Source organism: Polistes canadensis, unplaced genomic scaffold (assembly GCF_001313835.1).
Source record: "Polistes canadensis isolate GaletaPanama2010 unplaced genomic scaffold, ASM131383v1 scaffold_103, whole genome shotgun sequence".
NCBI classification, from domain to species: Eukaryota; Metazoa; Arthropoda; class Insecta; order Hymenoptera; family Vespidae; genus Polistes; species Polistes canadensis.
In genome coordinates, this window is record NW_014569650.1 from 378,521 (window position 1) to 400,286 (window position 21,766).

Sequence of the window (21,766 nt, forward strand, 5' to 3'; positions counted from 1 at the left end):
TGTAACCTCGTTTGAGACACGTAAGTACGATAAAAGGGAGAAAAGGGGTGGTAATAGAAGGATGGGTGTTGGGTTGGGGTGGATGTTGTGAAGCTGTAAGGATAAGGGTGGAAGGATGGTAACCGCATTTCGACATTTAGGGGATGTTTTCCAACCTTCTATTGATACCAACACACGTATCTAAACGAAAAATAAAATCGAACAGTTCTCTGTTAATATTAACAAAAAAAGAAACAAAAAAATAAAAACTAATAAAAATTCGATTGGATAAACTGCATCGAATTTGAGGCATTAGACGGGTTAAGGGTTGCTTCGAAAAAAGAGGGATGCATTCATTTTGCACGGGTCATAAGGTTCCCCGGGATGGTAGGTGAAAAGGGGTTCTGTGGGGGTTGAAGTTACTATACTTTGGGGACTTGTGAAAATATTCTGACGAATTCTTCGAAACACACACACGCACATTTTCCTTCCTTTAGTATGGATTTGAAATTTTTATGAAACCAAAAGAAATTCGAGGGTTGTCTTGGGAGTAATATCAAAAATTGCTATCAGACTTTCAATCTTTTTTCTTTTTAATTTTCAAATTATTTAGATAGAATAATAATGATGATTTTAAATAGTAAGATTAGGATTATAGAAATAGGCATAAAATAGAAAGAACAATTATCATCATTTTTAACGTAGATTGGCATAATTTCTAAAATTCTTCTTACCAATTTCTACTAGAAATTTGTTAAAGTAATTTATATGTAGTGTATATATATATGTATATCTATTTATCTTCCTCCTGCTTTTATCTATTCTTCTGCTATTTTTTTGTTCCTTTTTTTTTACGTCAACTTCGTTACTGGAGAAAAGTAAATTCCGAGGAAAAAGAGGGTCGTACTCTGTTATAAGGGTGAAGAGATAGTAACACAGGGGTAAAATGGGAGCAACGTTGGGGAAGCAAACAGGCAGACTGAGGTGCCGGCTAAACAAAGATAAAGGTACCAAAGGGCAAGAAAGAATTGCTAAAAAGAGAAAGTTTTTTCTATTTCTTTTTCCCTCGATAAACATCTTACATGCTTACATGCTAGAGTTTGTTGGTGCATCGGTTAGAAAATAGTTTAGATGGAATATATTAAATTAGAAGATTTTTTTAGAAGGAAATTGATAATTTACAAATATTTTCATTATATTTTCACGTGATTTACAATGTTAGTTGATCGGAAACGATGTTCTTCAAAAATCCTTAGTAAAATATTCTGATTTCATATTCATGTTTCTTGTCTCGTGAAAGCATTTAAAAAGAAAAAGAGAAAGAATCTATTAAAAGTACCTAATGGGGGATGAAAAGAAAATGAAAATTGATACGAACAACTCTTGGAACTTTTCTCACCTTTCCTTGATTCCCAACCATTTCCGATATTGCCTAGACAGTAACAGTAAAAAATTGCACGATTTTCAGGAAGACCCACCACCCTGCCCCTCACCTTTTCCGTCTTTTTTTACACCGGTCGATTCCCTCTGCCGAGAGAACTGGTAGATACGAGTTTAGGAAGGACAGAGAGAAGAGAAACGAGGGTTGAATGGCCGTTCGCTAAATTATCGGGTAGAAAGAGGGAAATCGGCTGCAATCCGTGCGCGGCCAACCGCAAATACCGAATATCTATATATACATATACATTTTCCCACACTCATGCCCATACTAACACATGTCTACATATACAGGATGGTCCAAAAATTTGTAGGCGATTATAAAAATATATTATTCTTTTTCCAGATTTATGTAGAATTATTTTTTCATCAGATGTAAAACTGCGAGTTAGCTTTTGGGAGATTGGCTTTACTAAAGGTAGCCTAAAAAGTTGTTAAAAAAAAAAAAACAAAAGGAAAATCAGCTAGATCTTTTTGGCCTACCTTGTGTATACACATATAACTTTATATTTGTTTCTTTCTCTCCCCCCCCCTCTCTCTCTTTCTCTTGACCTATTCATCTCCGTTTTCTCTCTATCCCTCGATTGCGCACGTTCACCCCTCGGTAACCAGCTCCGGTACGGCATCCCCTCTTTTTCTCGGCGATCTGCTCATCGGAAATCATTGCCACGCCGCCATTGTCAGCCGTCGAGGCACATTAGATTGGCTTCGACCCAATACTACCACCGATTTCCCAATTCTGCCCGGTAGAATCGCATTATTCGGATTATTCGGTAGCCGTCGCACCGCGCCGCGTCGCCGAGATCGAATGGACCTTTTTTGAAGGAAGGGCTTTCACCGAGATTTTCGCTAAAAGGCTCGTTAGACTTCCACCAGCACCTCCTATATTCTCCACCTATACTCTCCACCTATACTCTCCACCTATACTCTCCACCTATACTCTCCTCCTATTCTTCGTTATTCGATAAAGCGAGATAATTTCTCCATCAAGTTACTCCTATTTTATTTTTATTTTCACAGCTGATCAGAATGATTCAAAGATCGGAAATGATCGACAATGGTAGGGATCGATCTTGATAAAACGATAATGGAATCTTTGTAGATGGATCATAAGGGAGTAGATACGGTCTTCGCACGAATGAAATTTTCATTTTTCATTAGCTAACATTTTTACTTTTCTTCAGACGAAATTCTGCACACCATGTTCGTGTCTTTTTCTTCTTCTTTTTTCAAGGCCGTCGGAGGTTTTTTGGAATAAGGGGTGAGAACGGTGGGCGAGGGAAAAGGAGGGATATTAAATATCTTGAAGGATGAGAGAGAGAGAGAGAGAAGAAATTCGTCGGCTGTCTGTAGAAACCTATTTGAATCTTTTAGCAGTGCCTAGAGGCTCCGAAAGCATTGACCAACTGCTATGCAGAAAAAGTAGATAGAGATAGAGAAATGAGGATAGCGATAATAAATATTCTACATTTTAGAATTACATTGAACAAATTCTGGGGGTAATTTTCAGTGAAATGGAATAACAGGGTAGATAATAGTGTAAATAGAACAATAGAGGCGCGTTACCATTGAACTATTGTACTTTTAATTTAAAGCATGTACATTGTCTATACATATTTCCCCCATGCATATAAACATAGATTATATAATATATATACAAACACGTGACCATTTAAATGCACATGCACATTTATAGATATGCGCATAAGAGAAATGAAAATGTATTATGGTGTTGCATTGGCTGCAAGCTCGAGGAAGAAAGGCTGTAGGACGAAGGGTTGATTTGCTTCCGGTAGAAAAGTGGAGGCACGGAGGGTAGGTGCGTTGTTACGTCATGTGTGAAATTACTATCACCTACCTTTAATACGCTCGTCTCGTAGGGTATCGCGCAAGCACACCTCTAAACTATGTTTGTGTTTTCTATTCTTTTGTATTGTATAAGAAAAGAGTGAGAAGATATTGCAGTAATTTTTAATAATCTTTTTTACTTATGGTTTATTACGAACAAATATCATATTTTGTATAATGCGATAATTACAAACAATAATGTAGACATGCATGCAAATGAATAATATTTCGAAAAAGAGATGAAAATAGAAAGAGAAAGGGGTAGAAAATAGATGGAGAGGGGATGATCGTACGTTTCTGTCCAAGAACGGTCAGCACGAACGAGATTAATAAATATTAGAGAGGCGTGGGTAGCTCGAGGGAATGCACATGATTTAAAGAGGCGCATGCTGGTGAGCGTTTAATAAATAAGCTCTCCTGCTCGTCGACCGAACTCCTTTCTCTCTCTATCTCTCTCTCTCTCTCTCTCTCTCTCTCTCTCTCTCGTTCAGTACGCAAAATTATTCTCGGGGAGAATTGTACTACCCCAAAAAAAGTTTCTCTCGTTTTGTTTGTCTTCCATTTTTTTTTGTTAATTTTTATTTTTTCTCCCTTTTCTCTCTCTCGTCATCCTATTCTTTATTTCATATTAAATTTCAATACTCGTATATATACATAATTGAACGATCCAATATATATTTTTTAATTTTTTTTCAGATTATATTAACCCTTTGCACTCGAGACCTTTTACGTTATCAGCGACCCATATAGGGGTTGTAATATTCGACGGTACGAATGTATAGGCGAGTTTATATCGAACGATATTCGCGTTAAAGCGTGCAGTAACGAAAGGGTTAATAAATTTATTAGTTGGAAAAATTTGAGAACTCGTACGCAGTAACCTCCACGTGGTGAGATTTCGGAATCAACATTATTTGCGATATACTATTACAATAAATATAAATAACGTAAGTATTGTCGAGCATGCGATGGCTGCTTTATTCCAAATTTATATTATATAATTTTTCTTTATTGCATCCTTTCGGCCTAGTTTTGTAATATTTAAAAAAATGACTACTTGTTAATTTTCGCAATTATACGGGACTTTAAATAATTACCGGTTCAATTTTAACTTCGGTGGTTTTTCAAAAAGCAATTGAAATATTAAACATACAATTAGATTGTACCATTAAAGTAAATTACATCGATCTTTTTTATTATGTATTTGAAAGAAAAATAGCTGCGTTAAAAGCTACGTATTAAATCGTATGTACGTAATTCGGATGGAAGACAATCGGTTAAAATGGAATTAAACGTGAAGAGAAGCGGACGAAAGCGTAAAATTGAGGACAAAAAGTTTGTCAGGGTGGTGTTGAGGGGAGAGTGGTCCTTGCTGGTCCTGGTGGTGGTGGTGGTGGTTGGTTGGTACGCTAGAGAAAATTATACCAGGATATAAGAACCCTCTCTGTTTTAATGATCTCCTAGTTTTTTGTAATTAGCCAGCACTTTCCACGACCACGCACCGTGCTTCTGTCTTCCCGGGCTTATTTATTTTCTCAACCGGTCTTCTCGTTTCTCGTCCTTGCTTTCTGACATTTCATTTTTACCTATAACAACAAGATTGTATAACATCAAAAATGAAACAAATGAAAAATTACAAAATGAAATATTTGAAGAAAAGAAAAGAAATAATTTTGACTGCCGTCTTGCGTTGAGCAGCCACTTTTTTTTTAGGAAAGATCGGTCAAAAATAAAAAGGAAATATATCGATTTAAGTAGAAGGTCGAGCCTCCTCCTCTCAGTATCGATCTTGGCAACGCTTCGTCGTCGAGACTCGCATGCTCTACGACCCTACGATTCACTTTTCTACCTCTAACATATGTTCTCTCCCTCTTGGAAAGCAGAGAAATACGCACACACAGAAGAAGTATACGACACACACACAGGTACGCACAGCTCTCGTTACGCTTCCTGAACCTATTGTCTATAATAATCATCGGCGAGCTTTCGATTATCCGGAAGAACGCTTTACGAGTACCAGACACCCAGCTTTCCAATTTTCTGATCGCTTGCCTCCTTGACGGTTGTATAATGAAAGAGAAAAAAAAAGATCTAATCGATTACTTTTTCTCTTTTTTTCCTTATTCTACTTTATTCAATTCTTGAGAAAGGAAGAGAAAATTAATCGTTTGTAACTTTTCAGATTAGATTAACTCAGAAAGGAACTTTATTAAGGTGGCTATAATCATTTAAAGTTACTTGTCATATCAATTACAACTAATTTCTTAAAGGATTAAAAGTTTGATCATTTCGATAATCGAACAAATACGATTAATATATTTGAATTAAATTGTAACATATTAGAGATCTCTATTCGATAATTATCCGCGAAAAAAATCTTAAAGATTTGCAAATGTATCATTTTTATATTTGATAGAACTTTGTTTTTATTTGCAAATCGAATACAGTGTTTCGTCGAATGATTAATTTTTAACAACGAATATATAATTTGTAACATCTGTCTGTCGGTGGACAAGAAATTAAAAAAAAAAAAACAACGATTAAGATTAGCATCAAAGGCAAGCTACGAAAAAATAATAATAAACAACTGTTTTTTGAGATAATTTGGAAGGAGACAAAAAATGTTCATCCCCAAAAAAGGAATAATAATTGTATTATAATAAAAATAGATATATAAATGGGTGTAGGGTTCGAGAGATCGAATCGTCGTACCTGAGTCGAATAGTGGGAGTAACGAGTAGACGTTAGACCAATAGCGTGCGAGAGAAGCGGAGCGGAGTGGGAGAGTATAAGTGTGGGAGCGTTGTCGCCTGGCAGCGCCGCGACGCGTTCAAGGGGAACTAGACGTGACACACGACGCGTTCGGGAGACACAATATTCCACAAGGCTTTTCTAACCTCGTCCTGGCGCTACGCGCGCGTCCGTCCTCGTCGTGTCGGCTCCCTTCGTTTCGTTTCGTTTCGTTTCGTCTCTCCGTGTGACGTGTTCTGTGCCATCGGAATATAATATATCCCTCACACACCTTTATACATTTTTCACATTTTTCATATTTTTTCTCTCTCTCTCTCTCTCTCTCTTTCTCTCTCATTCTCTATTTTCCATTAGTTTTTTTTCTTTTTTAAATATCAAAGAACTATCGTTTTTATATCTAACTTTCCTACTTTTTTTTTGTTTTTGCCTCCTAATTATAACAATCGACTATTTGTGGTGACGAAAAGAGAATATTTAAAGAACAGAGAGAGAGTTAAAGAAGAGAGAAAGAGGAATTATCTTTTTTCTCTTCTTTTTTCGTTTACTTATTGGAAATTGCAGTGAGAAGATATAACCTGGAGAGAGAGGATCATCGATCTTTTACCCCACAAGTAAGGACTTATTCATTTAATTCGTTACATTATTTTATAATGTTATAATAATTGCGATTGACACGATGATCGATCACATCGATTTATATCGATCGTAATATTTCGAAAGAAACACAAGGAAGCGTCTGGCCGAATTCAAATGTAATTGAAACTCGGCCCGCCCATTCTAGCGCTGACCAATCGAATGTCGAGATTTGACAGCGAAGCGAACTTTCAAAACTTTGAATTTCTTTATATTTAACCTTTTTTATTTTACACAAATTTCATTATAATTATAATTGAAGTATGTATTGAAGTACATGTACTATGGCCGAGTACTTATACATTTTAATTGGGTTGATTTTCAAGATTGTGTTTGAATAATTTTGGAGATAATTATGTATTGTTTATGCAATATAGGGTATAACAAATTTGATAAATTATTTAATAGAGAACATACGAAAGAATATATATAGTTATTATGTTGAATCTGCTTACGTATCTATCCGTAGAAATTTTCTGTAGCCTAGTTAGAATAGGTCGATACGTGAAAATACCTGCAGTCGTTCCAGTTCGATTCATAGTGAAGCAAATCGTAATAAAATGTCGACGACGAAGACGACGACGACGACGACGACGACGACGACGACGACGACGACGACGACGACGACGACGACGAGGACAATCTGACGATCGATTTGGTTCGCCTAATACATATTTAAAGATCATGTAGATGACATGTATGTAAGTAGTGCACGTATAGAGGGTGGCTCAAACTTTTCTAGATGATTTTCAATAATCGATTACAATACTTTACAGAATTATCTTATTTTCAGATTATAAAACTACAAACGTAGAAGATTTTTGTATGATTTGAAAAGTATTATTGTTTAAATAGTCTCGAGAAAAGGGTACTTGATTTTAAAAATTAGCTAGAAACTTTTGGTCCAACCTGTATACGCGGGACACGTTCGCCTAACTTTTTCCCTTACGTTTTACGCCCTTTTTCTTTTTCTCCCTCTCATTTTATTTTCTTTTCTTTTTATTCTTTCTTCTCTATCACCCACGCGAGCATTCTTTTTTATTCGAATGGATATTATTATGTCTTCGCACATTAATCATCGAATTAAGGGAAGTAATAACGTTAATGTAATATTCAAGTTTTAGCTTTTCTACGATTCTTTTTAATTAGAGAACAAATTTATTATTATTGATAAATGAAATATAATATCGAGTGGAAATATTTGCACATTATTATATATTCTTAAATAAATAAACTTCCTTTCTGTATAATGAAAATTATCATAATAAGAAGAACAGATGATTTACGTAAAAAAGATTATATTGAAAATGACATTGGTGTTATCTAATGATCAAAAATCCTACCAAAAAACAAAACGTTCTACATAAGAATGAGTGATTGAGAAAGAAAGAGACAGAGATAAATGGAGGGGAAGAAAAAAACTGAAACAAAACAGCAACCCTTCTTTTCTTGGTCCTCTTTGACCAACGTTCCCTCTTTTTACCCCTCTGTTCTCCCATCTCAGGGCAGCTTTCATTCTCTGAACGCGTCGAACGTGTGTCTCTTACAAAAACTACCCTTTCTTTTTCCATCTCTTTCTCTCGCTCGCTCTTAAGGTGCATTATTTTTTATCCTCTTGCCTTTTATTTTGTCAGGGAGGAAAGAGAGTATATATACTATATATATAGACAATGTATCCATCTCTTTCTCTCTTAGTTATTTTACTCGAAGTTGTAAGGTACACACTCGTTCTCTCTCTCTCTCTCTCTCTCTTTGTCGGCAATCTTCCATCTCTTTCTCTCGAAGCTTTCCCTTTGTCTCCGTGGAAACCTTGCGGTAGTTATGCGACGTTCGGGTGCTCCAAGCAGGGTGCCGAGCCTCGACTACGTGTAGAGGGGGTGGGAGTTAGGGGGAGAGGATACGCTCCTGGAACGTGACTTGGGTGCAATATTTAAAAGCGGCACAACGTCAATACTCTTCTACTACTACTATTTCTCTCTTTTTCTCTTTCTCTTTCTCTTTCTCTTTCTTGCAGCATCTTTCCAAACCGAGATAACACCCACGCATTGTTTCTCATACCTATATCAGTTGAACTCTTACATTCTCTCTCCCTCTTTCTCTTCTTCCATTTTTAGAATATCCTTGAGGTTTGTTCGAGGTTGACCTTAACCTTGTATGCATGCATATATAATATATCTTTTCATGTAATGCAGAAACATTTGTACAAATAAAAGTATTGATTTTTTCAAATCATTTATGGTAAACTTAGAGACCCCACCATCTAATTACTTTTGGTTAAATGCGCTATTTTTATATTTCTACGGTGCAATATGTATTTTAGCATTCCTATTTTTCAGCAAGCCTATTTATGCATGTATATTAAAAGGAAATTCAACTAATTTGAATATGTGTATGCACGGTGATAATTTGTCTACAGAAAAAGAGAGATAGAAACGAAATGAAAGGAAAGGAAAGGAAAGGACGAATGATACGGTAGGGTGAATAAATGCGACAGGAAGTTATGACAATTATGAGGGTGTGTTTGTAGAAATGTAGAAGTAAAATAAGAAGGAAGGAAGGAAGGAAGGAAGGAAGGAAGGAAGGAAGGAAGGAAGGAAGGAAGGAAGGAAGGAAGGAAGGAAGGAAAGAGGAAGAAAGCTGTGCTGTGGTGGCACTCTGGCAGCAGCTTGCCCTTCTCGACTGTCTGTGCGACGGCTCGTGAAATGAAATCGGGGACGACGATGATGGTCGATCGTTTATAAGTTTGACGATGGATAGAATTCCATCTCTTTTTTTTCTCTCTCTCTCTCATTTTTCTTTTTTCTCTCCTTACTCTTCGAGGTTTGTTCCTACGATAAACGGATTTTCCATGATCCAATTAAGTCTTCCAAGTACGAGGTAAGAGGGAAAAAAGGGAGATCGATAAATTCCCCTTGTAATTTTTTACGTGCCGATCAAACGTGCGTACTAGTCCGTCCGCCCTTCTCCCATTTTTTTTTCTCTCTCTCTCTAATTTTATTACAACTCTGGACTGTGTTATGTAGTAGTATTTTATTGGTATTATTTTTTTAGTGCTATATTAAAGTAGTCAATTACTGGTAACAAATGATAAAATAATATATTATGAATGAAAGAGAGAGAGAGAGAGAGAGAGAGAGAGAGATATTCAGGTTCGAGAAAAGTACAACACAGTGACAGCGGTTTTGCGATCCTCTATCTCGCGTATGCGGGTCACGAAGATGAGAGGCACCTATTGTGAGTCAGCTTGACGTGTTCTAATTAAGAGAAAACCATGCGGATAGTAGTGGTTTCACGCCCATACTCATCAACTCGTCTACTAGTCTACTATCTACCATATTTTCATAGTTGACGCTTGTCAAAAGCATTCTTGTTCTTCCTCTCTCTCTCTCTCTCTCTCTCTCTCTCTCCACGTATAATATATATATAGTTATTTTAAATTAAATAGATTTTAATATTTTTATTCTTCGTATTTTCATTTCTTGTATTTCTTGCTCGTATTTTCTCTCCCTCTTTTTCTTTTTCCCCTTAGCATTCTAGCTCAAATATTTCCGAGATAATTAATTCTCACTTATTTGATTTGCCCGTCGTTCTTCATGTTTTTTTATGAGCATTTTCTGTTCTCCATTCTTCTTCTTCTTCTTCTTTATCTTTTATTTCTTGTAGTTGTTGTTTTCCCTTCATTTTCTTCCACGTAGATATACGTACGTGTACTCGAATGCAAACCGAGCGAAGAGCTCCAGGTACACGTTAAATTTCCCACGTGAGAATTATCAATCGACCCTTGCAATTACGCTCGTCGCAATTACGAAACTTTCGTTCACCGTAACAGGTAGCTTGATACTTGTACATGCACACGCATATGATATATATGTATACATAAATGCGTTAGTGAGTGTACGAGGGCTAAGCCTTAACGAGCTCTACGCTCGAACAAACTATTATTCACAGATTTTTGTTTCCATGCATCGTCACCTTCTCGACGTCAGCCAAATATTAATTTAGATATAATAATAATAATAATAATAATAATCAGTGTAAATTATTTCAATTTTTTGTACATTGTTTAAATATTTATTTATACATTTTTATCTTTGTATTAATATGATAATTATTATTTTTAATTATAATTTTTAAAGAAATAATACAATTCATTTTCACATGTATAAAGTGAAATATTTAAAATGGATGGTAGGATCGATCGATTTTCGATACATGATCGAGTAGAGAAAACCACTTCAGCTATTTCAAATGTATTTTGAGGTGAAATCATTTAGATTTGTTCGGTACTTCAACGCATCAGCGTGTTTTCGAGCCCTTCGAGAAAATTGATCTTTACAAAACGTTTGAATGGTGCTTTCGATATTTACGTTTTAGAAATAGATTAATAGATAGGGTGAAATAGAGATAGATACATAAGTAGAGAGAGAGAGAGAGAGAGAGAATAAACTTGTACAAGTGCATAGTTGACGAAAGCTATTATTGCATTGAATTCTCAAATGAATTGTTAGCTTAAAGGACAATAGAACATTGCTGATGATAATTCTTTCTTTACAGGACTGTTCTCCCACTTTTTCTAGCTTTAAATGCAATGATTATTTGTCTATTTTTTTCTTTTTATTATAATATGTGCATATATAAATGTATGCGTGTGTAGTATGCATAGGAATCCAAGTTATAAACAAGAATTCCGATGCTTTCCGGTTCGTACGATGACGTGTTCTTTATTACAGCGATTGAATCATCTAGGAGGCGTGGAGATTACGTGTATGTATATTGCCTTGATAAAATGCTAATGAATAAATACTTTGAAAGAGAACGTACTCGATTCTTCTAATTTTATTATAATATATATATATGTATGTGAGATGGGTGTTTAGTTAACTCTTAAACGAGAAAATTGATTATAGTATTCCCCTGACTGTCGATATTATTGGTATCTTTGGATTGACGTACTACGTTAAGTGTCCTTTCAATTATTTAAGCGTATTAGCACGGTAAATTTCTGTCCCCGTGGTTTCATTGAAATATTAATCTCTCTTCTCTCCTTTACTCCAACGCTCGTTCCCATAGCGAGATTTGTTGATAATTAAACTCGTAATTAATTTATATCAAAGCAAAACGAATCCCCCCGTGTATCGATTCTAACACCAGTTTATGATTTATCTTCCATCAAAAGGAAATAGAACAAAATTATAAATCCTAATTTTTGTATATTCTTCCATTGCACGATTATATACTTTATAACATATTATCTTAAAAATATTCTGTCAGTAGAATGTAAAGCAGAGAGTAGGGGGTAAATCATTAAAAGTTATTCTAAATATTCTCTTCTTCTTCTCTCTCTCTCTCTCTCTTATTCTAATTTAAGTATCCTCCGGACCCCTGCAGAGATGCCTTGTACCATATTGTGGCTTGTATTGTATAGAACGGTCTGTCCTTGTCCAAGGACAGTGCCTTGTCACTTGCCTATCTTGATTGTAGGATCTCCAAAAGTAGGAGGGAGAGGGTGAGAGAGAAGGAGGATTAACTGGGGTCGTAGGAATACACGTGTTAGTTGTAGCTACTCGCGTGTCGTCTCTCTCTTTCCTTTAAAGCAAGCTTCTCTATTGGTAGATGCCCTTTAGTAGAAGGAGGGAGGCCAGAAGCTACACAAGGATAAAACCACTTTACGTTCCCTGGAGGTCGTAAAGATACCAGAGACTTCGCCTCGTCTATATCTTTTCCTTTCTCTCTTCCTCTTCCTATTCCTCTTCCTATTCCTCTCTTTTGCTTACACTCTCTTTGCCAAATCCGTATGTTCTGTTACGTACATGTTAGACTTTCTTATGTATGCATACACACAAATATACGCTCTAAGAGACATGTAAGAGTTACTATAGTCTTCTTTTCTATGCCAATCGATACATTCGTTTATAAATTACAGCTAGATATTATAAAGAAAGGGAAAGAGAAAAAGAGGGAGGATTGTTTTTATTCAAAAAGAAAAAGAACCATTTTTTTTTTGTATTTATCGGTTACTCTTGATCACGTATTTCTCGGTCTTTTCTGCGCCTGAGCCAAGTATCGATCGTACTGGTGTTCGAAGAGAGTACACAGGGATAGTTATTTTCAGTGTCTTTGATTTATTCATCCTACGTATTGTTTCTTTTAACGAAGGATAGAATGGTCTATTCTTTATATTGACATAACATCAGCCAGCTTCGAATATTCGAATACCTATTACATTACTGTATTTCTATACATGTCTACTACGTGTATGTATATATCTTTTACTGTACTCTAACATACAATTTGAACGCATTTTACACTCGTGACTCGTGCCTCAGGCTATCTCCCTCTCTCTCTCTCTCTCTCTTTCTCTGTTATTCACGTAAATTCGTTCAAAGAGAAAGAGAGAGAGAAGTCAACGTCACGATTGTAATTCTAATTGATTACAGAAATTTAACATTAGATTTACCAACAATTACGTTTGAAATACCTTGCAAATTTTATTGCAACATATAAATGATTAATTTTCATAATATTGTATTATATTTGTAGAGTCAGAAAACAATTTGTATATATGCGTATGCATATGTGCATGCATATGTATAATAGCAAAGTAAACAACAGAAATGGAAGTTGATATTCAAAGTTATGACATTTTATTTATATACTTCGTGCAATTTATGACGTCAGTTCAGGTGAGAATCGAACAGGAATGGAAGAGGCAAATGGACACGAACGAGAGTACGAGGGTGCGATAAATGGAGAGAGAAAGAGAGAGAGAGAGAGAGAGAGAGAGAGAGAGAGAGAGAGAGAGAGAGAAAAAGAATTGGAAACAAGGGATGCGAAGCTGTGGGTGCCAAAGGGTGAAGAGGGCGAAGCAGATAGTGGCATTCAGTGCTACCAACGGATGATACCCACGGGGAAACACTGTAAACACTGACGCAAATCTCGTTTTTCTTCTCTCTTTCTCTCTCCCTCTTCCCTACTCTCTTTTATATTTTCAACCCCAACCCCATTTCCTCCTCACTTCCTCCCACTTTTTCTGCCGTTCAGCGACGACGCGTAATAACGATAATAAATCGTGTCTGAGTGATTTAGGGATTCATTTAACGAACAAAACTTCACAGAGTAACAGAGTAACTGAGAGAGAGAGAGAGAGAGAGAGAGAGAGAGAGAGAAGGGGTAATAAAGGTCGTCGGATTACAAATAAATTCATTTGCAGAAATATAGTGGATCGTGTGCTTATTATGATCGATGAAAGATTATACAAAATTTATTTCCTTCTTTCTATTCTACGAAATTAATTAATATTACAATTACTGATGATTTTTAGAAGGGTGAGAGAGAAAGAAGGGTGGAATTACTTTCGCGATTATAATCTTTATTCGTTCCATATAAATTATCTATCATTCATTTCTAAGCATTTATTTATTCGAATAATTTGTCTAAAAATTCTATACGTATGTAGACATAGGGAGAGAGAATGAAAGAGAGAGAGAGAGAAAGGGAGTGAGAAAGAATGAGAATATTTATGGAGGTTGTTGAACGGGACTGGATAGTCCTGTACCTGTTGATCCCTCGTCGAGATCCTCCCCAACTGTTTCGTTCAACGCAGGAGGTTCGAATAACAACCCCGATAGAACGTGGGGTTGAAATTATGCTAGGTTCTCGAAGCTCGATAAAATATATCATGCTTCTCGAAGACACACGCGTTGCAACTATCTCTTTCTTTCTCTCTTAGAGTCTTTGAAGTATCGACATCCCTCGGGAAATCAGCGAAAGATGCACTGCGACTCGAAACTCCCTTTTCTCACCTTCGTTCTCCCTATCGACCATCCCTTTCTTTCTTTTATTCTATTCAGACAATACGATTTCTCCAAAGTCCAACAAGATCGCCAAACCGAGAAATGAAAGTCGACTTATCGATAAGCGAGACGTATTTTCGACGTCTACTAGAAACAACAATGTATCGATCTTGTTTCGTCTCTCTCATCCAGTTTGCTTCATTTATTTTTCCTTTTCTTTTCTTTTCTTTTCTTTAGATATTTTCTGCTGCGCAATATATCAATATATTATTTGTGAATATTTTTATATTTAGAATTTAGAACTCACTCGCTCCCTCTTTCTCTCTCTCTTGTTTCTTTTTTATTTTTTTGTATCGTTTTGTCTCATAGGAAGACATTGTCTTGCACATCTTCTCTTCGTGTCTATCGATAATCCTTTAGAAAGAAGATCAGCTTCGAGGATACTTCTCCTGTTGGCTGCCGCTTCCTTGAACTATACTTGTGCGTATATTGCAAATGGAAGTCTTGTAAAATAGAACACGTACGTGTGTATGTAATATCTGCACGTGACTGTGTGCACGTGACACGTTGAACACGAGAAACCACTCAAGCAATCCGTTAGAATACGTTTTTACTTACGTTAGTATTAGAACGTCTTCTTTAACTCTATCTTTGTTTTTTTGTTGTGTTGTACATATTATCAAGATCTTCATTTTTTAATATCAGATGCTTTAGATAATAATACATTTCAAACGAATGATAAGGAAAACAAGTTGGTCGTCGCAAGAGATGATTTTTCTCTTGATAAATATAAAATATAATGAATATTTGGAGAATTAAACAAGATCAGTAGGTAGAAATATAGGACACAGGATGAAATTAATCTGATTCGAGTTTACGGATCACCGAGTATATTTCGCTTATACACGAAATTCGATTACAATTGCGTTTTGTATTGTGGAAATCTTGATAATTTTGTCATTCAACGAAAAGCCCTCATTGTTCTCGGAAACTGTTGGCCAGCGATATCACGCTAGTTTGCTTTGAATTATTACAAAACATTGTAGTTCTCTAAACTATCATTTTAAAGTCTAATTAAACGATACAGTAAATCAAACATTACATAATATTTTATCAATGGTTTATTATTTCTATATGATAAAATGATGAAAACAAAATCATAAATCGTCTTATCGAGTAAATACATTTCGTAAATTAAACACTCTCTGATATATTATTGCAAAATCATGATTACAATTATATACTATTATATAATTGATAGATATAACAATTATCTGTAAGCTTAGAAATGAAATAATATTGTTCGACAAATATTTCAGTAAAGAATTTCATGCAGATTTAAAGACGTTTCAGATAAACCCACAAACCGTCAACGGGTGTCGATATTACGCCCAAAATGTCTAGTTCAACAGGATAACTGGTCCTTGGGTTTCGTTCTATCCTATATTTTGATAATAGTGCTGCCAAAGCAGCTTTTGTCTGTAACAATCCCATTCTAAGACCAACGCAAATTCTCGGACCTTCTCCGAATGCCAAGAAACAATATTTATTGATATCAGCTTTCTTCTTTTCGCTCCATCGATCAGGATCAAAGGCTTCCGGATTGGTCCAATATTTAGGATCTCTTTGCAAATAACGACTAGGTATAATGATCTTTGTACCAGGCTCCACTTGACAAGTTAGACCATCGTAGCCTTTAAATTCAATCTTATTAGTACACATTTTAATGGTTATATCAAACAAGGAGTTCAATCTTTGCGACTCGCTGATCACTTGATCTAAATAAGTCATCTCTTTCAACGAATCATAGGTAATTTCGCCGCCGTGTTTAGCTAATACATCATTGATCTGATTCCTTAACTTTTCTTGAATATCACAATGAATGGATAGTTCGAAACAGACGAAACTCAAGGTTCCTGCTGAACTTTCATAACCGTCAACGAAAAACGAAAGACTTTGCGAAGCCAACGTATCCTCGTCGAACTTTTGTCCCTCGTTTTTTTCAAGATCGTTCATTAATTGAAAGAAATCATTACGCTTCTCGGTTTCTTCCCTTCTCCTCTCGATAATCTGTTTGACGATAGATCTGAAGAATTGATCTATATCTTTAGGTATGAATGACATTTTAATAAATTTGTTTAGAAACGGAAAATAGATCAAAATAGATTGGATTGCACCTTGTAACTTGGTCGTTTTGAATGTCTTTTTGCCGATCTCGTGAAACGATCTTGGATTGTAATTGTCGTCGAAACAAAATCCTTCGATACCAAATCCCGCATTTGCTACCACCTCGCCGGTAAATCTTGCGAATAGATCTTTCGTCTCGAACGCGACCCTCTGGTCTTCGCCGATCTTTTTGTTCAAATAATTGTGAAACTTTTTGCAAACGCCACGTACCGTTTCCGATAAAATCCTCAGTCGCATACCCGTGAACGCGTAGGTCAGTCTTTTCCTACCGGTCATCCATTCTTCGCCGTACGTAAAAAATGGATTTTTGGCAATCAACGGATCGGCATCCTTGGAAACTTTCACAGCGTTCTCGTGGAAACTCGAGAAGTCAGTTTGCAAAACGGATTTTATTAGATCTGGGTCGCGTATCAATAATCCTGGCACCATACCAACGTAAAAGCCAATCATACTCCTTTCGCTGTACCGATTATACCAATCTCGTACAAGTTGAGAAATATTCTTTCGTAATAATATCAGTGGCAATAGATTACCAACTATCGGTAAAGCACACGGCACTGACGGTATACCTTGTCGTTCCCAATAACTATAAATCTGTCGCCAATAAAAATACAAAGCTATTATTGCGCAGATTATTAACACGATCAATAAAAAACTCATATTTGTATAGATTCAACCGTAACTTAAATGAAACTTTTGTTCGTAACCAAAGCGAGAGCTCTTTCTATGTTGCTTTCGTGCCCGTTACTGCTCTATATTAATCAGAGCAGTTGGGATATCTCCAGAGGGGTATCTGTGCGTGAACATGTCCATATATATATATGATAAGAGAAGATAAGTCTCGTTTAATGCTGATTGCCACAAATAGAAGTGACCTTTAGAAGTCGTCCCAATATAAAGTTATTGCGATTTATAAATGGGAAAAATAAAAAGAGAATAACGATGAATATTTTATTGAAAACATTTTATTTATATCATTTGTGGTTATCATTTTCGCAATGTTTAAAAATACGAAGCAGAAAGATATGAATAAGGTGTATTAAATGATGCAATTAAAGACGTCTCAAATAAACCCAGAGCCCTTCAACGGGTGTCGACAATATTCCCCAAAGCCCAATTTTAACAGGATATGAGGTTCTTGGGTTACGTTCTATCCTATATTTTGATAATAGCGTAACTAATGCAGCTTTTATCTGCAACAATCCCATTCTAAGACCAACGCAAATTCTCGGACCTTCTCCGAATGGTAGAAAACAATATTTGTTAACATCAGCTTTCTTCTCGTTGTTCCATCGATCAGGATCAAATCCTTCCGGGTTAATCCAATATTTAGGATCTCTTTGTAGACAATGAATAGGTATAAGGATCTTTGTACCAGGCTCCACTTGACAAGTAAGACCATCATTCCCTTTCAATTGAATATTATTGGTACATATTTTACCCATCATATCTAGTAAAGTGTTCAATCTCTGCGACTCGTTGATCACTTGATCCATATAGGTCATTTCTTTCAACGAATCATAGGTAAGTTCGCCTCCGTGCTTAGCTAATACATCGCGAATTTCTTTACGCACTTTTTCTTGAACTTCATAATGAATGGATAATTCGAAACAGATGAAACTTAATGTTGCCGACGAGGTCTCGTAACCATCGACAAAGAACGAGAGTGCGTGGGCAGTTAATGATTCCACGTCGAACTTTTGACCCTCGCTTTTTTCAAGATCGGCCATTAATTGAAAGAAATCGTTACGTTTCTCGGTCTCGTCTCTTCTCTTTTCTATGACCTGTTCGACGATAGATCTGAAGAACTGATCGATATCCTTAGGTATAAATCGAAAATTAAAGAATTTGTGTAGGAATGGTAAAAATAACATGATGGATTGCACAGTACCATTGAACGGCGTCACCCGAAATATCTTTTCTCCGATATTGTGAAACGATTGCGAATTGTAATTATCCTCGAAACAAAATCCTTCGATACCAAATGCAGCATTCGCTACCACCTCGCCGGTAAATCTTCCAAAAAGATCTTTCGTCTCGAACTGGACCCTCCGATCTTCGCCGATCTTTCTGTTCAAATAATGATCAAACTTTTTGCAAACACCTCGTACGGTCTCCGCTAAGATCTTCAATCGCATACTCGAAAACGCATAGGTCAATCTCTTTCTACCGGTCAGCCACTCCTCGCCTTCCGTAAAGAATGGATTTTTGGCTAACAGAGGATCGTTTTTTCTATCAACTTTCAAAGCATTCTCGTGGAAATTCGAAAAATTCGTTTGAATAACTGTCTTAACTAAATCTGGGTCACGCACCAATAATCCTGGTACCATACCGTCAAAGTAACCAATCATGCTCGCCTCGCTATACCGATTGTACCAATTCTTTGCCAGTTGAGAAATATTTTTTTGCAATAATAATAATGGTAACAGATGACCAACGATTGGCAGGACAAATGGCATCGATGGTATACCTTGCCGTTCCCAATAAGAAAAAGACCATCGCCAATATAAATACAAGGCTATCAGACCACAGATCAGGATTAAAACGATCAACAACAAATCCATATTTACGAATTACAAAAATACACTCGTTCTGAAAATGCAAGGAGGAGACCTTTGCGCGTTGCACTTTCAGATGCTACTGCTTAACATTAACTGCACTCAAATATAAAAATATGGGTAGATAAAGTGTGCATGTGTGTTAACTATGTGATAAGTGACCTATCATTTCTTTCGTTACCTATCGTTGCAAATAGAACTGCATACTCGGTAATTGCGTCATTTTAAAGTCATATATATATTTTATAAATGAACGATGCTGGAAGACGTGCATGATCGTTTTTTGATGTTTCCAACTCTACGATAACAGGTAATTTGTATTTTATTAGCTCTGTTATCATCTTCATAATGTTTAATAACGAGTAATAGTAAGGGGTGGAGGAGGAGGAGGAGGAGGAGGAGGAGGAGGAGGAGGAGGAGGCAGAAAAATAGATTGATAAAGTAGCCTCATCATGCTGTTATGTGATGAAACTAAAAGGAGGAGGCTCATGTCGGATAAAAATTGTATGCGAAATTCAACGAACAATGATATTCATTAAATATTGCTAATTCGCGATTTTCATATAAATATATATATGTATATGTTTGTATATTATAATTAAACACGTAAATACACTGTATAAAATATTAATCTTATTATTTAGATAATCACATTCGAAATCTCTCCATTTTACAGATTCGTCAGTCATCTAATGCAGTCGTGTTTGCGAGCTGTTGAACTTTATGAAAGCTTTGGTGAGTTTTCTTTTTGCAAATAATGTTGTAAGAGGGAGAAAGAGGGAGAGCGAAGAGAATTCTCGTTTAGTCTGAAGTATTGGAAAACTGTTTTACTCCTCTTACTTTTCACTTCATGATCTATTATAGGAGTTTGAGAGAGAAAGAGAGATAGAGAACGAACGAGAAATGGGTTACCACATTAGAGTATTAGAGAGGGAGATATCAAATAGAAAGAGAGGAAAAGATAGATAGATTATTGTTCATGTTATTTTCCAGGCAATAATACAAAATTATATAACGCTTTACATTTATTTTCTGTTTTTTTTTTTTTTTTTTTTAAATGGAAGATAATTATTTGGTCATAAGTGTATCGTTAAAAAAACTCGCATGACTCGCGTGACTCTAACAGTGATTCTAATCGTCTATTAATTATGAATAATAATTATCAATTACGTCAATGTGTTAACGTCAATGAATTTAACATTGTCACGATTGTTTGTTGCAATTTGTGAAATCAATTTTCTCTTGTTGAATTGTTAATTAATAGACAGAGTGACGAAGATAGAAAAATAGAATTTAATAAGTATTGTTGAGAAACGATTAGGCCCTTGATACTTTCGATAACTCTCTCTCTCTCTCTCTCTCTCTCTCTCTCTCTCTCTCTCTCCTTTCTGTTTCACGTAGAACACCCTGTTTGCTTCCTGCCAGAGGCAGAAGCCTTTGGTAATTAAGTCGAGCTCACAGCGACATCAGCTCTATTGTGCTGGGCAAATGGGCTGTTTAGACCGGATACATGACTTCATCTCTCTCTCTCTCTCTTATCGTGCATGCACATAGCGGTTTAATCGATCATGCTTATGCTTCGATTTTGTTATTATCCAAGTGTTAGCATTGAAAACGGTAAGGTATTGAAAGGTTGATTAGATAATAATTCTATATATATATATATATTTAGAAATTATGCGTCTTAAGTTTCTAAACGTTAAATTTTATTGACGTGTTGATTAGAAAAGTTACATAACTAGTTATCTAATCTTTTTAGTAATTATAACAGATAAATTTCAACTATATAACGGACTTATTTATCTTCGTGGAAAATGAATTTGAAAATAATTCTTTCGTCTTGCGAACAAAAACGCGTTCGGCCATATTTCTTTATAGACTAGATGACATAGTAAACGAGCGCAAAAGATTTAGTTTGATAAATCCAGTAGAAACGAATTCAGGAGAAATTTTCTCTTGGGAATGGACTCCTGTGTCATCTTCCTTGCTTCCAGAGTTTCCACTTGGAACTCTTTGACAGTGTAGACTTTCAAAACGTGATAGGAATATCTTCTCTTACTCTTAACGATCCCATCCAAGTACATATAATACAAGGTTTCTCTCCAAGTTCCAAGGTGGGCCAAAAGTTCCTACGTTATTTTATAAATCAATTAGCCTTCTTTTTCGAATCCTTTAAGACTAATTTTGTGTAGATGTCTGTGAAACTCCAAGTCTAACTTAAAATGATCAAAGTTTTCTCGCGTGTCCAAAGAATCTGGAAGGAAAAAAGTCATTGATTGTGAAAATTGTCTACAGATCCACTCTGTAAAATACGCAAAAAATAAGAAAGAAACTCTAGCTCTTCGCGAGATACTTTCAAAAGGATTTAGAAAATATACGTGAAAAGCAAGGTGAATGTTTTGGACGTTGAACACGCATATCGATCCTTCGTTTGTCATTAAGCCTCGTTTCTATCGATTTTATCGTGGTTTAGAAACCACCTGACGCTTCCGACAGCTTGAGAACATCGTTCTCGAGGCATTACAGGATGTTCTACGCAAATCTATTCCATTATTTATAGTCTGCTTTTGAATAATTTCA

The 21,766-nt window shown here is 35.9% G+C and overlaps 3 protein-coding genes across 7 annotated transcripts in view; 1 reads left to right on the top strand and 2 right to left on the bottom strand.

Moving 5' to 3' along the window:
* Window positions 1–6,365: 6,365 nt before the first annotated feature.
* Window positions 6,366–21,766, top strand: part of LOC106787499 (protein Fe65 homolog) — a 70,447-nt gene continuing 55,046 nt past the window's right edge. For 4 of the 5 annotated variants that reach the window (XM_014749881.1, XM_014749885.1, XM_014749886.1 and 1 more), the window contains exons 1-2: window positions 6,366–6,626; window positions 19,863–19,921. Coding sequence is in view for 1 of the 5 variants with exons in the window: in XM_014749886.1 (XP_014605372.1) it covers window positions 19,879–19,921 (43 nt within the window). In the remaining 4 variants the exon portion in view is untranslated. Of the gene's footprint in view, window positions 6,627–19,862; window positions 19,922–21,766 lie in introns of those variants that run through there. The other variant, XM_014749882.1, reaches the window with a different exon arrangement.
* On the bottom strand, window positions 15,315–17,435 carry LOC106787501 (cytochrome P450 6a2-like). Its single transcript, XM_014749890.1, has one exon. It carries the CDS (start codon window positions 17,286–17,288, stop codon window positions 15,780–15,782), a length of 1,509 nt encoding a protein of 502 aa, XP_014605376.1. The 5' UTR covers window positions 17,289–17,435; the 3' UTR covers window positions 15,315–15,779.
* LOC106787500 (probable cytochrome P450 6a13) lies at window positions 17,574–19,288 on the bottom strand. Its single transcript, XM_014749889.1, has one exon. The coding sequence runs from the start codon at window positions 19,190–19,192 to the stop codon at window positions 17,681–17,683; it is 1,512 nt and encodes a 503-aa protein (XP_014605375.1). The 5' UTR covers window positions 19,193–19,288; the 3' UTR covers window positions 17,574–17,680.